Source organism: Alosa alosa, chromosome 9 (genome assembly GCF_017589495.1).
Source record: "Alosa alosa isolate M-15738 ecotype Scorff River chromosome 9, AALO_Geno_1.1, whole genome shotgun sequence".
In the NCBI taxonomy this organism is placed as follows: Eukaryota; Metazoa; Chordata; class Actinopteri; order Clupeiformes; family Clupeidae; genus Alosa; species Alosa alosa.
In genome coordinates, this window is record NC_063197.1 from 10,615,153 (window position 1) to 10,632,474 (window position 17,322).

General features: G+C 41.8%; 1 protein-coding gene across 12 annotated transcripts in view; it reads right to left on the bottom strand.

Annotated features, from left to right (window-relative positions):
- The window catches only part of lrrc7 (leucine rich repeat containing 7), a 135,301-nt gene that overhangs the window by 77,790 nt on the left and 40,189 nt on the right, over nucleotides 1-17,322 (bottom strand). For 9 of the 12 annotated variants that reach the window (XR_007194569.1, XR_007194568.1, XR_007194567.1 and 6 more), the window contains exon 1: nucleotides 4,213-4,837. The exons of the other annotated variants lie outside the window; for them this stretch is intronic. Coding sequence is in view for 1 of the 9 variants with exons in the window: in XM_048252558.1 (XP_048108515.1) it covers nucleotides 4,213-4,255 (43 nt within the window). In the remaining 8 variants the exon portion in view is untranslated. Of the gene's footprint in view, nucleotides 1-4,212; nucleotides 4,838-17,322 lie in introns of those variants that run through there. 12 annotated transcript variants of the gene reach the window in all.

Below are 17,322 nucleotides of genomic sequence, written 5' to 3' on the forward strand. Positions count from 1 at the left end.
ACAACAGCTGTTGACAGGGAAGAGGCAGATGTCACAGCGACAAAATCCACTTTCAGGATGCCGCCAGAGGCTTCAAAGGTCTAAGGTGTCATTCCCAGTACGGCTTCTACTATCAACACCAAACATATGGGTGAAACATTAACTGTCATTTTGATGAGCTGTACACAGGACAATACCTGTGATATTCTTAAACCAAGATTCCATTCACCAATTAACTGTAAGCCATGAGGTATGTACCTTTCTTTGTGGATGGCTAATATGAAGACAATGCTTACAGCAAAGGAGGATATCCTACCCTCAAACAATATGAGATATCACAATGGCTTGGCTCTGCCATAGGAACAAAATTACTTTTTCTTTTAACGCATTTGTGATGCATGAGAGAGGGGGTGACAGCATATGCTTCACAGGATATCATTTGAGATTATTGCACCGACACAGCGTCCTTCTCCTATTCCACGCTGTGTGCAATGTCTCCCCACTCTTTCGGTGCCTTGCGTGTGGAGGGGTGGACTCACTCAGCTCTCTGGATGACTAAGCTCCTGATGTCCCTGAGTCGTATCCAGGCCAGACCCCATGAGTGTCCTATATAAGCATTACAGGTTAGGACACGACCCCTCCACTCCCCAGCAAACCTCTCCAGCTACCTGCTCGAGCTGCACTCGCGCCCATGAGCTCCCGTCCCGAGCACATAAATCACCTGCCCGCGACACACAGCTGAGTCTGGGACAAACCCAAACACCAATCAGCTGTAGCCGTGGTTGGTTCTGTTCTCCTGCTGTCTAGTTCACATTACTTCCACAAGAACCGTATAACTGTCCAACCGTATAACTGTCCAAGTCCATATAACTGCTGTGGGATGACACAGGATTAAAGGCAGTTCTTTAGCAAATACACACAGAGGTTTGTGATAGTTCTCTTAGACCAATCACACCACAGCTTGGGAACCATCACAAGTCATTGATAAGATATTCTACTACTTATACAATAACAATAACCTTTTGTTCCTTATACAAAAGTGACTTTAATTATCATGGAAACAATTAACATGCACATAAAGCTTTCTTCTAGAGAAATAATTAGTCTGCAGAGAGAGACATATATGTTCCAAGCACTTCCTTTGAAGGCCCCGATGGGATGACTCAAACACAGACCTATCATGTGCAAAAGCCCCATGCCATAAACATCTAAATCCGGTGATAAAAAGTGTCTCTATTTCATAGCATGCTCATATACTGTACAAAGCCTGCTCAGACGACAAGTCATATTATACCCAATGTTTCATGCATTCAAAGACACACACACACACACAGACACACAGACACACACACACACACACACACACACACACACACACACACACACACACACAGTCTCCAGTGGCACTGTAATGACGATTCCTTTGTTCCATGTTATTTCAGCAAGGCCACTACCTGGAGGAAACTCCCAAACCTCACTGCTCCATTATCATATCTCTTTCAGTGACGCCCCTTCTGAAGAGCCAAAGCATTAACTGAACTAAGCCAAAACATCCCAAAGGACAGAGTATTAGCAGCACCAATATGAGCAGATCCATGTCGGGGAGGGATCTGAGCGGTGCACAGGCAGAGGGACCGATAGGTGCATTCTGACATAACTAGCATCTAAAGGCGAGCGAGCGACAGGGCCGTGACAGGTTTGTTACCTTTCACATCTCCTCAGTTTCAGCAGGCCTCCCCAGGGCCTTACAGATGAGTGATCCATGTCAACAACACCAATGCAACCATAACGATCTGCTTCTGCCACCACTGCTGCTGCTGAGACTGCTTAGGGGACAGAATGAGGTTAGCCTGCTAAGAGAGAGGTAACCTAACCCATGCCCTCAATGTATATACATATTCTACTGTTATGCTATAAAACACGGTACAACATTCACAATCTACTTCTGACACACACAGACACACACACACACACACACACACACACACACACACACACACACACACACACACACACACACAATGCTGATGCTGGAGAGGCCACCAATGTTTTATTTTAACATTTACAACGTATACAGTTATGCTAAAAGAAACACAATACTGGCTACGAGAAGATATAACTATAGATGGCATACTGTACAGTTAGAGAGTGATACAAGGATATCTGCTAAATGCCTTCTGTGCAAATAGGTATATTATCTTAAACTCACATTCAAATGTCTTATTCCAGTTCTCTCCTGTCATTGTGCTGATTCATACTAAGGGTCTTAAGCCCAGCTGATGAGCAGCTGATCAGATACCAGCACTGGCAGAAGGATGCTCAGATGTATACATTGAATAAACACAAACATGTGTGGACACAGTAGTAATCAATCAATCAGAACTTCCTTCAATCAGACATCCAGCCAGGAGATCAATCAATCAATGTATCAATTGTGAGCATAAAAAGACAAACAAGTTAAGCTAACAGCATAGGGAAGGAAATGACATCGAAGAGCCTAGTTGGACTTTTTTTTACTCACTGTAGTTACACAGCAGCACGCTAGCTATTGTGAAATCATTGGCAGAATAGCAGCCATATATCCAAAAGTAGTGATGCCATTTGCACAGAAGGAAGGCAAGCAAGGTCAGCAACAACAACAGACATCTTTCAAATCATATTTTGGCAAAAATGCTTTATGCACAGATGGACAGAATAGGCCATTCATATGACAGTTTTACTAGGCTTAGTCTCATCACACATCACTCAATAACTTAGCTTTGACTCTCTCACACCAAACCAAATCTAATAATAGGCATGAATAATGATACTGTCCAATTTACCGCATCTTGTAAATAATGGAAAGGGAATGGACAATCTGCAGGAGGACACATCAGAATTCATATATATTAGCAAGGAATAGTCTCCCTCCAGGATAGTAACAAGCTTGTAGGAATGGGCAATATTGTATCATTACTGTATCAATATAATGGTAAAATTCCTCCCCATCATAAGCATTTGTCATATCGCAATATAAATGATATACTGTAGGTGATGACATGTTTATACGTATTGGTGCACTACCAATGTTACTGTGATTTTGTCTAAATCAATAGGCTACACCACCTACTGAACAATAACTTCCGTAATATATCTCTAACATTTACCTTTACAAATATACAGCGATGGAGACTGACCTGAAATAGGTTACTGCCTGACTATGGTGACTTCTGTAGGATGGCAAAAGGGCTAATTATAGCTGGGCCCCATTTGTTAGCCTCCTTCAGTCAGGATACATATGAATAGACTAGGCTTGCTAATGAGAAGATACACTATCAATCCAGATGCCATGCACCACACAACGAGCTCAAAAACTCCTTCAGCATTGGAAGGATGGTAAAAGGAAGATAGTAGATATGTCATGTAAATAATGCACTTGTAGCAACGTACTAAATCGTTGCAGTAGCCCATTTACTGCACTAAAGTCAACCACATCTACTATCTCAGATGGAGAATCTGAAAGAAAGAGTCAGGCTGGATTCTTTTACATTAGTCTACTTAGAGATATGGAGCCTACTGGATGTCGGTTGTTATAAAGAGCAAAAGGGATCGCAGATAATTTTGCACCCGTTTGACATAGACTAGTGCCTTGTTGCTGCATGCCAAACTCTTGTATGAAGATGTCCTTATCATTTCCGCTCATTATCACATGGGATCACAGTCAACCCTAAGTCTGCTAACAATGACATTAGTAAAACGTATGCAATATACACTATCGTTCAGTAATGAGCAGCATGTCCCATGCGTAAAAATCAATTAAACGAGTAAGCGATCATTACATTGACAATAGGCATCCCTCAGGAAAAATGCTATTCCTTCAAAAAGCAAATTAGTTCAAATGATTGTTAGGACTGTGAGTTGTGGTAGTCTAAGAATCATTCATCTGGACGCATTCAGTGAAGACAAGAGTTACAGAAAATGATTCAGTGCTCATAAGAGATGTTGCCTATATCTATGCATCTCTCTAGTCAGTTTAGCGATCGCTGCTCTCTGTGTGGGCAGTTATCGCAATGCAGAGGATCGTGTTCATTCAGAAGCTCAACGATATGCATATCTCATTTAAGCCAATGCAATGTAATTTACAGATACACTATAGGCTATCCTTGATTTATGTCTAATTAAATCGTTCTTCCGAGATGATAAACCGAGGCAATGTCGATCAATGGAGCAATATACACAACAGCCGCTACTCACATGGAATAGTTGAATAATTGTCCATCGGGGAACGCCTTTTCATGCAAATAATTTGAATCCAATTGTAAATCCAAAAGTGGGCCGCCGGTTCTGGAGCTGCGGATTGAGCCAAGAGAATTCAAGGAGCATCACACTATGGTGGGTGTGCTTCCGACAGAAACTGATGCACGAGTCTCCTTCAGAGGAATGTAACATACCCACATACTGTCCAAACGCTCGAAAATATTTGATGATGTGCTAGTCATATGCGATGGGGAAACACGTTGAGTTGTGGCAGAAGGTACTGTCTATATCTCGGCTTTTGTGAAGATAAACCAATTCATGCCTCCCCATATTTTTAGAAGTACAAGTTCGTGATGCGAGACAGAAGCAAAGGGTGGTTCTTCATATGGCGTCAATTTCCAGTACACAATCAGAAAAATCCACTGTAAATCGTACACTTGAATTGGGTACTATCCATCAATGCCTGCAAGGCGTAGAAGCCGTATTTTTTCAAAAAATATCTGCCCCTGTCACTGTCCCGTGTCGTAAAGGTGTAGAGCAAGTCGAGCCAGTTTGCGTCCCACGGATGCAACGAGCGTCTATTCCGCTGAAATGGTTGCAGTGGGAGGTGGGAGATAGGATGAAGACCGACAGCGAGAGGAGTGGTTTCAGTGCGTGATCGTGTGCGGAGGAGGGCGAGTGCTCAACCTCGCTTGGAGATAGTCTGCTCGATCGGGCACTAACGGAGGAGCTTTGGTAATTCATGCCACACGTAACACATACAACAAACAAACATGAAATGACCACTGATCTGTTGTAGAACTGGGCTTAGGCTACATACTAAAACACCAGCAATGTGGTTAAAACAAATGACAAAATGACAAGTGAACATGTCCTGCACACTTTGTTTTAACGGCACGCAATGTCATCGAACCTGAGATGACATGATGCAAATAATGACTTGGATCTTGGAAATCACATCTTGGTATAACATATGCGCTCATTTTGCTCATTTTTCTTTACACGATTTAGGCAGCATAAAGTATTGAGTATCCACTGTGATTTTACAGAGAAGTGGCATATGAGTGTTTGGAGTTGACTGATCTATTGCAGAATACTTTCATCACTCTTTGGTCTGACTCTTAACCCAGCGGGGCAGTGCGAACAGGATGAAAACATTAGCCTAATATGAAATAGTGGCTGGCAAGGAGGCAACAAAGGCGTCTGGAAATGTAATCCCAACCACCCAACCTGTGTACAGTATCTCCCTGTAATGTGGTGGTGGGATAGCCAACTAGTTCAGCTACTACAGATGGCATGTCTTTGGGTGAAAGCCAATGGCGCACCTAAGCAAGCTACAAAGAGTGTATGGTAGTCACTGAAGTAAACAAAAACAGAGAGCCTAGATTATACAGCCAAACATTCATCAAGTGCATTGGAAGATAGCATCCCTGTGCTGACCTCTTTATATTTTAATATGTTATACTGCATGTCATTGTATTTCATTAAGTCAGACACTAAATGGTTTAAATTTAATTTCCTAAATTAATGCTACATTTACAAGTGTAACATATGCCAGTTTCCTTCAAGCATGATAAATGACCAAAATAGTAAATGAAAGCCAGGCCAACTTACAGCTATGTATTTAGTGTGTGTATTCAGAATAACCACAAATGCAGCACATACCCACATCATTACCGGCAAGTTTAGACATGAAATCAGCTTAAGTACATCTCTCTTGTACTCACATCCACGACACCATATAGACAGTATACGAAGAGACATATTGTTAAATGAGGGGGGAATTCAACCTAATTAGTCTGTATGAACAAATAGCATATAAACATGGGTGCTATTATTATTCCTGGTTGTTCTTTTTAAATGCTGTCTTTCAAATGTGTTTCTAACAAGCCATGTCACATTGAATATGCCTGCAATAACTTTGAACAGATAATGGTTCCGGTCTGCCAAGTGTCATCACTGGGTACTGAGTTAATTACAAATGTATGATAATAACAGTACACAGGTCACAGAGCGCCTATGTCCAGCTGGCGTAGAGCCAGTTCATTGATATTCCCCATGTTTGCCAGACATATTTTCAATGTTAACCTGGATTTATGACAGAGAGGGGAAATCTCTTCAGCTTACTGTCATCACATCGCCTGAACTGTAACGATGGTGCAACAGACTTTCCAGGCTTTCATAAGAGCCACTGTACAGCACGCATAATGTCACAGATGTTTAACTGGTCAGAATACATTATTCTGTATGCTATATCAAGCTGAAATTAAGCATGGTGAGGTGACCATACCTGGTGACCACCACCTCTTAAGATGCCCATTATCCAACATGCATAGCATATCTCTCAGATACTGCACAGTGTTACTTCAGCACTTTTCACCTCAATGGATGAGTTTAACAGCCATAAAATATAAAGCCAATTTTGGCACGATCTACAAATTGTTCTCTCATAAAGGCCACTATTATGCATCAGTGCATCATGAAAAGCACCCTTACCAAAACACAGAAAGAGGCCCCCTGGAGGCCCTGGATATTTGGTCTTTGCAGGAAAACAAGGACAACCAAAATGTCCCCATTCCACTTAAGGTCCAACTGCCACAGTATTCCTTAAGGAACGATCATTTTCCTTAAAAAAATAGATTAAAGTGAAGTCTGGTAAGCAAGTTTTGAAGTGTGTGGAGAAAACCGAGAAACCAAAAAAGAATGTGATGAATAAAATTGGATTTGACTAACAAGGACAATTGAAAGAACAATGTGAAAGATCCTTTTCTTTGTTTCAGGTGTTTTACAGTATATGGCTATTTACCGTATTGCAAAGCCGATAAAGGTAAACAAATGCCAAACAGACTGCACACACAAATATGCAAAATGTGCATTGGAATGTAGCAAGACCAAAACAAAATCATTATACCTGCATCATTACCGGAGTGAGACTAAAAGTATTTTTCTCGACTGCTTTCTTGACAACAAGAGTTACACATGGCAGCTTTAAACTCCGGTGAGCATTTCAAAGGTTCCAGGGTGGAAACAACAGCTTTTCTGCCAGTTTTTCTGAATGGACTTTTTCTGAATGGACTCCTTTTCCTTGGAGGTGTTTCATGCCTATCCTAAATAAAATATCTACATTGCTAATGGTCTGGACATCAGTTGTATTTTGGCTAAAGTACTTCCCATAAGCAGGAGTTGTGCTGGAGACTAAACCTCCACCGTTTCACAGTGACAGTGATATCTTACCGCTGCCTGTTCCAACACTATATCAAATATTTATGTAAGTAATAATTATAAATGGTCTGGGTGGTGCCGTGCTCAGAGACCCAGTGAGCAGGGTCCACAAAGCCAGCCGCACAGCCAGCGCCGCTGTCACACGCGCTAATGAACAGGACACTTTGAAGCAGCAGAGAAATGGACCTGCTCGTGGAGCGGCACGTTTGCGGTTTTCCGTCAGGAGCAGTGTCATTACTAGACATTACTTTTTAATTTTTTGTATGACTTTATGAAGTGTGTGTATTGATATGTACATTGCCTATGTCAAAGTGTAATGACGTGATGAGACAAGACTTTGGAATACATTTTAAAAAGGAAAAAAAACTTACCAGGGATATCATAGGGAGCTCTAACACAGATGTGTACAGTACAGGGAGCTCTAACACAGATGTGTATAGGGATATCATAGGGAGCTCTAACACAGATGTGTACAGTACAGGGATATCATATGGAGCTCTAACACAGATGTGTACAGTACAGGGATATCATAGGGAGCTCTAACACAGATGTGTATAGGGATATCATACTGAGCTCTAACACAGATGTGTACAGTACAGGGATATCATAGGGAGCTCTAACACAGATGTGTATAGGGATATCATAGGGAGCTCTAACACAGATGTGTAGGTGCATTATAGATACAATACAAAAGAAATTCATTATGAAACGTTTTTACGTCCAAAGTGCATTGTATTGATATGCATGTTGTAATGACACATGAAAAACATTTTGTGCATTTCTGCTTGAAGGGATATGAATTGAACTTGTGATAAGGAAAAGCTAATTCAAAAGCCAGAAATAGCCATCGGCTACAATCGTTTGGTAAGAGTTGTAAATCATCATTGATTTCTCTTAAATGAAAACAACAGAGTTAATTGTCTTTTTCAGGATGCATGTTGCAGAATTACAGTGAGTCACTGACACTTCGGAAAACAACTTGAAAAGCAGCTCAATTGTAAATTGATCCACTTGATCCAGTTAAGCAAACTAAAATGAGGTTTCTGATGTAAAATATAAAGCCATTGCACTGTATCCCATTACACTCTATCCCATTTTCAATATTTAACTGTGAAACAGCATAGCCATTCATCTTTGTGTAATCATTACCACAAACTATGTAGCACATTTAATAACATGGGGCACAAAATGTAGAAATGAGAAAGCAGAACTAGCTGTGCGGGCACTGCTGGAAGGAATGGCGAAGGAACAGGGGTGAAAGGCGAAGACCTGATTGCCTTGATTACCTGGCGGTGACAATGAGCTACATGTATATAGCACAGCAGACTCCGATTTTTCATTATTAAGTCAGATTAAGATCACGAATGTGTAAGCAGGAACATAATCAGACAATGACATTAGGCTACAGCTCAGACCATTTTACTGTTTAAAATATTACCAATCAGAGCTAATGGTCAAAGTCATATAATACCTCAGAGTGACTCATCCACCCATTGATTAGTGGACTGCCATCTCTTTCACCCCATGGTGGTTCAAGGGGACTTGAGCCCAATGGATCGGATTGCAAATGACACAGGCCATGTGTTTGATTTCAGCGGTAGGAATAATCCATTGTTAGGATGAGAAGAGTCCTTCAGGATCTTTTGGGCTCTTAGGAGTACTCTTCTGGAATAGATATCTTGTAGAGCAGGGAGTTGAGTTCTTATAGTACGTTCAGCTGAGCGCACTACTCTCTGCAGAGTACTACAATCTCTAACTGTGGAGTTCCCATACCAGGTAATGATGCTACCAGTTAAAACACTCTCAACAGCTGAAGTGTAGAAGGCCTTCATGATGGATGTAGAAACTTTGAATTTCCTTAGCTGACGAAGGAAGTAGAATCGTTGTCTGGACTTCTTCAGAACATATTGAGTGTTAACAGTCCATGTTAAGTCTTCAGTAATGTGGACACCAAGGTATTTAAAACTTGTGACTCTCTCTACAGGTTGCCTGCTGATCATTAGCGGGGTGTAACTGTAGTTCTGCTGCTGCCTTCTGTAATCCACTACCATTTCCTTGGTTTTATTGACATTCAGAGTCAAGCTAAGATAAAGTGTCATATGAGTGATACTAAGAGAACATTGAGGTTCCTGACAAGCAGAGTGACATCACTGGCCAAAGCTATATCTAGATTCATAACATTCTAACTGTTTTAACTGTTTTAACTACAGTACTGTAGATCTGTGCTGTTACACCCTTGAGGAGTTAGGAGGTTTTGAGATGGAAATGCATTTTTTTTGTCCCCCTCATGGTTCTGGAGCTGCCTAATCAGTAGCCAGTAGCCAGTAACCATCAGTAACCGCTTTCATTTTGATTAAAATTCTAATTGGATCAGGCATTTTTATTCCGATTAAGGTGTACAGTATGACAATTTTTATTCCGATTGAGCCGTTATTCCGTTTGTAATCGGATTAGTGTCCATGTAAACGTGGCTAGTGTGTGTGCAGATGGAAAACCAGTGGTCACCCAGTGGTCATACTCAATCCTAACTCTGCAAAAACCAGTGGTCATACTTAATCCTCTGTAAAAAAAACAGTGGTCATACTTAATGCTCTGTAAAAACCAGTGGTCATACTTAATCCTCTGTAAAAAAAAACAGTGGTCATACTTAATGCTCTAAAAAAAAACAGTGGTCATACTTAATCCTAGCTCTGTAAAAAAACAGTGGTCCTACTCAATCCTAGCTCTGTAAAAGTGAAACAAACATAGCTGCTCGAATCAAACCATGAACAATTCTTGCCAATCCACTGTTGTTTCACCAAAATTACATACTAGCTTGCAGGAAGAAAGACACAGAGAATGCACTTAACCCACAGCTCCAAAAGTGAATATTCTTGTTGTATAGTCTTCACAAACAAATAATCGAAAAATGCCTTTAAACATAATTTAAAATGTGTAAAAAAGAAGTAAAAAATGTGACTTGTCCACATTTCTCCATCCAATACCAGAATGTCCTTTAAATAAAGAACGACCTAAAGTTTATAAGAAATTCAGAAGCATTTAAGTCAACCGGTAGGAAAGCCCCTATCCAGACAGAAAAACTCGCTGTGTGTGTTTATTTACCTCTCTTGTGGAAGTTCAAAATGTTGTGTCCTCGCCATTGAAGTGGCCCGTCAGCATTTCTGTGTGTGTGTGTGTGTGTGTGTGTGTGTGTGTGTGTGTGTGTGTGTGTGTGTGTGTGTGTGTGTGTGTGTGTGTGTTTGTGTGTGTGTGTGTGTTTGTGTGTGTGTGTGTGTGTGTGTGTGTGTGTGTGTGTGAATAAATGAATGTAATTATTTTCTCTGGCCCTTGTCTCAGCATTTCAGCCCCTCACCTTGGGGAAGGAGAAGTCAATTTGTGCCTCCGTATATATATCTGGGGCCGCAGATCCCCTGAAAGCCCCTCTAATTAACACTGCTGCAGTCCTGTCGATGCCTGTTCTTAAATACAATGACCAGGGCAAAGAAGATCCCTCCACAACACCAGCAGCAGAGTTAAGGGCTCAGGACACCATAATACAACCATTAATTATGATCTTTCCAACAGGCATAGAAAGTAGAAGCACTGCCCTTCAATTATCAATTAAATCAATACTTGGTCACTCCAGTCTAGTCCTCTAGAGGACACTGAAGGGAAAACTCCTAATTGTTGTGTGTGTGGTGTGTGTGTGTGTGTGTGTGTGTGTGTGTGTGTGTGTGTGTGTGTGTGTGTGTGTGTGTGTGTGTGTTAATAAACAAGACTTAAGAGTAAAGAACACAAAAATGACCCAGAGCTACACATCCATCTTTTTTTAATATTTCATTCAAATATGAGTGAAATATGATCAATGATTTTTTAGTCTAATAACACTGACAAATAAAATACAAGCTCAGTCTTGACTCGTGAGAAACAATTTGTCAAACCTAATCTGCAAGCACACCTTCCCTCATTCTAGTTCCCATCACTCAACAGAGGCTCACGACAGCATCACCCAATCAGAGGCCAGTACACCATTCTCAGAAAGGTCACTTCTGCTTGGCTGCTTTTCACCTCGTTGGCAGCAATTCTTCTTTTCATCTTAAACAAATTACTACACAACGCACATGTAAACAAATGCAGACTCTTAAAATAACCCAGATTTGGCCCTGATATAGCGTGGATCCGGCCCACACCAGGGCCAAATCCGTTCTAGAGTTTGTGGCCATGCGTGCAGTGCACAGCCCCTTGACTGCGGAGAGCTGCAATGAGTGTGACGTGAGGAATCACACGACACTGATGGCATCTGGTCCAGCCCTTGGCTACCAGCCCCTGTGTGCTTTCTTCTCCATGATGCTCCCAATACTGCGTGAAACTTGCCTGCCTGAAACTCCCACACACACACAGATACACACATAGACACACATAGACACACACACACACACACACACACACACACACACACACACACACACACACACACACACACACACACACACACACACACACACATGCACACCACTCACACACACACACACAAACACACACACGCACAAACTCAAATGCACTCAGACTCACACACATACACACAATACAAACACACACACACATGATTGTGTAAAGGATGCGGGTGGGAAGTGGCATTTGTGACAGCAGTGTAAGTGAACTGCCAGCTGTGGCTAAGTCAAATACGTAACAGCTACAGCACTGAATACTGACACTATCTCTTCTGAATGCATGCTGGTCATGACTTTAGTAAAGGTAAAAGACTACCTGGCACCCACATCTAACATGCACATTGAGCGAATATTACTGTGTGACCTCTGTCTTGAAACACAAAACAGCTTTCTGTTCATTAACAGGCCTAATAAAGACTGGTAGAAGTGCACCATTAAAAAGGACGCAAATTAGTGTGGTGTTAGTTGCCTGAAATAATGACTCTTATCTTTAGAATGTGCTCGGCACTGCTCTCCTCTATTTGGTGCTGGCCATTTCTATAACTGTACCGGCGAAGTCTCAGCCTCTGCATATTATCCCTACTTGGCTTCCCTCTGGGCTCTTTGTTGCTATAGAAACCACTTCCCCTTCCCCATTCTTTCAAGCTGAGAGCAGTGGGGGAGAGTGAAAGAGAGAGAGAGAGAGTGAGAAAGAATACCTGCAGAAGAAGTGGAAATGAAGGAGGCCAGGTTAGGAGCGAAGCAGCACAGAATTGTCTAAGAAAGCAAATAACAGTGTGGCGGTAGGGTAAAGACACATACCTCCTGTCAAGGCAGCATTATTGCGCTGAGATCCCCCTACACAGAGCCACTCACAGAGCACATCTGCTGCCGCCGCTGCCTCTCACACTAAGAGCCTGGTGCATCATAATACATCATACATAGCCTACACAATACTGTTCTAGCCTACTTCAGCAGGACAAACATTCTCTATTTTCAAAAAATTACTAAGATGACCTTCCTCCAACGGACATCTCATGTGTTATGTAATATACTATGAGTGTTATTATTACAGTTCATGAAAATGCACTGTACTGTTTTTCCTAGGCGTCTTCTTCTTATTACAGTGCATGAAAATGCACTGTTATGTTCTTCCTAGGCTTCTTCTTATTATTATTCGTCTTCTAACGCAGTTAAGCACAAAAGCAAAATGCTACCGTGTAAGTGTGGTCCTATTTTGAGCCATGTTAGTGGTATAGAAATAGCGATTACTTTTTACTGTGCCCCGAAGGCTAGCGTTAGATGCTAATTAGCGGTTTCCAATAAAACTGGTCACATTCGACTAGCATGAAAACAAATCCCAGCTAACGGTCGATCTCGGTACACATGTGTTATGAACCCCTAGGTTCATTTTGCGCCGGAATTGTCCTTTAATGCAGCTTCAACCGCTTAATGGAGAAACGTTGTTAGCAATGCTATATATTGTACAATTATTAGCATAACTGCTAGCAAACATTAGCTAAGTTATCTGTTTTAACATGATATTTTACATATGTTTTGCATTTTCATGCACTGGTAATTCCTTGGAATTGCATTTCTAGTTATTATTATCATTACTGTTATTTACATTATAATTAGCATTCCTGTTGAAAGCTAATTCAAGTATAATACTCACTGCAATTAGCTTTCTATAAAAGCATCGGTATCATTTCAAAGATAAACATGTCAAGATCTGGGTCCCAATGAAAGCTGATCCTAGAACAGAGTGCTGCTTTGTGTCTGGTACTCCACTGGCCCAATCAGGACCAAATCTGCGGCAGTGTCAGCTTTAATCTGGGCCAGAATCAGAACCATTCACATTCATTTTCATCAAACACATTTGCATTAGCAAGTAAAGGACCCTCCTTAATGCCTAATCCTAATTTCCCTGATGGGTTTAGAATCACACTAGGTAGGACACAAACTCTACCTGGAGTACGGTGAGTTACTGCAGCAGCAGAGGGGCTATAATCTGCCCCACACAAGACTGTGGCACACTGATCGCTCACTATCCTCCACCTTCACCCGACAGAAGATTTAGGAGCAATGAGAGCTGGGTGAGTGAGGAGAGAGAGAGAGAGAGAGAGAGAGAAAGAGAGAAACCTTCGAGCCCATTTCTGTCAACTAATCTCTGTTGTCTGAAACAGACTTCTAATTAATCTCATTGTCTGTCCTGCACAACAATTTAATTTGGCAAGAAGACAAAGTTTCCCAGATCCCTCTCCTGAGAGAAGCAACACACTCCTGTCTTTTGCTTTTGAGAGTTGTAGTTTAATGATTAGGCACGTCTCCCCTCTATCACGTTCAGATGAAACAGTTATCCCTTGTAAGCCCTCTGAGCACGTCCTACTAAAAACAAAGCAGCCAGATATGTTTAGGTCCTTCAGCTTCTCCTATTCTGTAGGTGGTACAGCACACAAAGGCAACACAACCCTATCTCAAAGTTGGCTATGAGCACAGGAAAGCTTTACACTCTGACACTAGTCATTTAATTCCTGACAAAAGAGAACTTCAGATCATATGTACATTAATTAATACTTCAAATTAATGAATACACTGTACTTCTTATATGAATCAATGTAGTATCATGATGTACTTGGTTAAGACTAGGGTTTGTGTTACAGTTTGTATGTGTAGTAATATGCAATGTATATGTGAATTACATGGGTTTGGTTGTTACTTAGTTTATAACATTGTATTAACCACCTTTCATTTCAATAGAGACCTATTTTTTTCAACTAGAATGTATACAGGAATGACATGGGCAAACACCTCTTCTATCCCAAATATGATGTCAGTGTCCACCCATGCTGAGTGACGCTGTGTCTAAGCCCATGACAAACTGAGGAGGTGGCTCTGCAACAGAAGACACAGACTGTTGCTCAACAGGGGCAAACATGTCAAATACAGAGAGGTTTACCATATAGCTATATGCACGTGGAAAAGAAATAGAAGAGCTATGCTAAGGAAAGGAGAGGAGAGGATAGGAGAGCAGAGGAGAGGAGGTGAGGAAAGGAGAGGAGAGGAGGAGAGGCAAGGAGAGGAGAGGCGATGAGAGGTGAGAAAGAGGATGCCCTCTCTGTGAAAGTGGCACATCAGCAGGGCACAGACTGGCACTCTGCTGCCATGCTGGTATAATTAAGCCCAGCTCGAGTTGCCACGCTCTGAGCAGGCGGCACAAGTACAGCCATACGGGCACGAGGGTGCGACAGCAGAGAGCGGGAGTGTGTGTGTGTGACTGGACTGGTCTGCTGCCAGGAAAGGTGTGGAATTTAGGCCACGGAGCTGTGAAGCCTCATCTCCCTCAGCCCCAGGGCCGTTTCTATACCCTTCAGCTAATGAACACACACGTGTGTGTGTGTGTGTGTGTGTGTGTGTGTGTGTGTGTGTGTTTGGTGGCAAACCGACGGCACACTAATTGTGCACCAGAACATGAAGTGATGGGCATGCAAATAAGTCTTTTTTTACGCAGCGGGCTTGTATGAAGGACCAAAAATGACTTTAGAGTGAATAAATAATTGCACAAATTCACTATGAAATGTATATTAATAAATGGTCATTTCTATCATTTCTATATTTCCAAATTTCTTCATCTATGTATTTCTGTATATATAGCATTAAATTCCTAATCTAGAAAATATACACACAACTATACACTAACAATTGTGTGATGCAATATTTTGCAGAAGCCTGAAGTTTCAAAACCTCTGATCTTTTGTGGGTGTTTTTAAGACAACCGGGGGCTTAAGAGACTAGCACTGAGGGGCAGAGCGGCCTTGTCAGGACGTCACATTTCTTATTCTGTGGCTCCCGCAGGCAGCAGAGGAGAGGAGAGGAGAGGAGAATAGAGTGTTTGCTAAGCGCTGCAGATCTGTTTCCCGGGGTTCCCTCGACAGCCGCTCAGCCACCAGAACACAGGGGGGCTCGCACTGCAGCACAACACCAGATTGCATTTCTTTCCAAAGGCTAACTGCCCCGCGCTGAGCACTTCCCCGGCCGGTAATGGGTCATCTGGACTGCCTGAGCACTCTTATGCTGCCTGTATAAAGCTCATCGGGATGAGTACTGGTACATCTAAAGGAGATGGGTTTTATTGGAATGACATAGCCTAAAAACAAAATTAATATCCGACTGAACTGAACTTAATGGAAACACACAATCTACCTTTGTGATTGTGATAGTGACTTTGATGTATCCTTAGCAATTCCCAAATATAGACAAGTGAGTGTATGGGCTCTATCTTGCACTTTAGCGCAATTGACTTTGCAATCGAATTCGCAATCGCTTTGTGGGCGGATCTTGGGCGCTGTTTCTATTTTACCGTTGACTGTTGCGCCCGACGCAAATCTAAAATGGGGTGGTCTGTAGTAGCTACATTACTCGTGGGTGTGATTTGGGCGTAACGTGCAATAAACCAATCAGAGCGTCATCTCACATTCCCTTTAACAACAGACACGCTTGTTCCATAGCGGATTGCTATTATGATGGCGGATTTGCCAGGCGCAGCCAGGAACAGTTCACAGGCTATAGTCAGTTGGGAACAGTTCGCTATTGATTTTTCCTCTTGACAAAATGTAATACAGAAATGTCACTTTCCGATGTTTTGGGATCACTCTCACTGAATCACGAGGTTATGAATGCATGGTGATATTTTTGCAATGTAATCTACCTCACTATAGAGACCAGTGGTTCTCAAATGGGGGTACGCGTACCCCTGGAGGTACGTTTAGGCACTCCAGGGGGTACGTGAGATTTTAACCCTTAGAACCCGATTGACGCAAAGTCCATCAAAAAAACCCACCCCTTCTTCTCTGTTACATTTCTCCGGAACTGTTCATCGCAGCGAGATGAAACCGTTATTGCGTGACAGAGGGGCTTTCCAACGAGACCATGCACTTGTCTGTACGTTAAAGTATGAAAATAAAACAAAATCATGAAATTAAATCAAATTGCATCATATTTACAGTCTATACTTCTGTGCGTTCACCTGCACACCCATTACTCTCGTTTGAATTACTCGCGAACCCGTGAACACATAGATATGGCAAGCATATCAGATGAAAGAGGAGACACAGAGCTATCATTTGATACCAAGTACATCCTTCTGGGTTATAAAACAGACGAAGTGACAGCAAAATAATAACTTCATATAGCTCGACTTACCTCACGTTTTTGTCTGTTTTTGTGGCAAAGCATGTTTATAATCCAACGCTATTGTGTGTTTCTCTATGGCAAAGAATGTTCATAATCCGGTTTTGAGATCCTAGCAAATTCCTGCATGGCATCCAATTCAAGGCTCACATTGCATCCCAATTTGTTCGACAAAGAAACACCTTTTTTGCCTTTACTTTGTTCATGGCAATGCAGTAAAAAGTTGTAGAGAATCATAGGTGCAGACACCATAGGCACACATTGGCTAACACGCAAACTTGGGTTC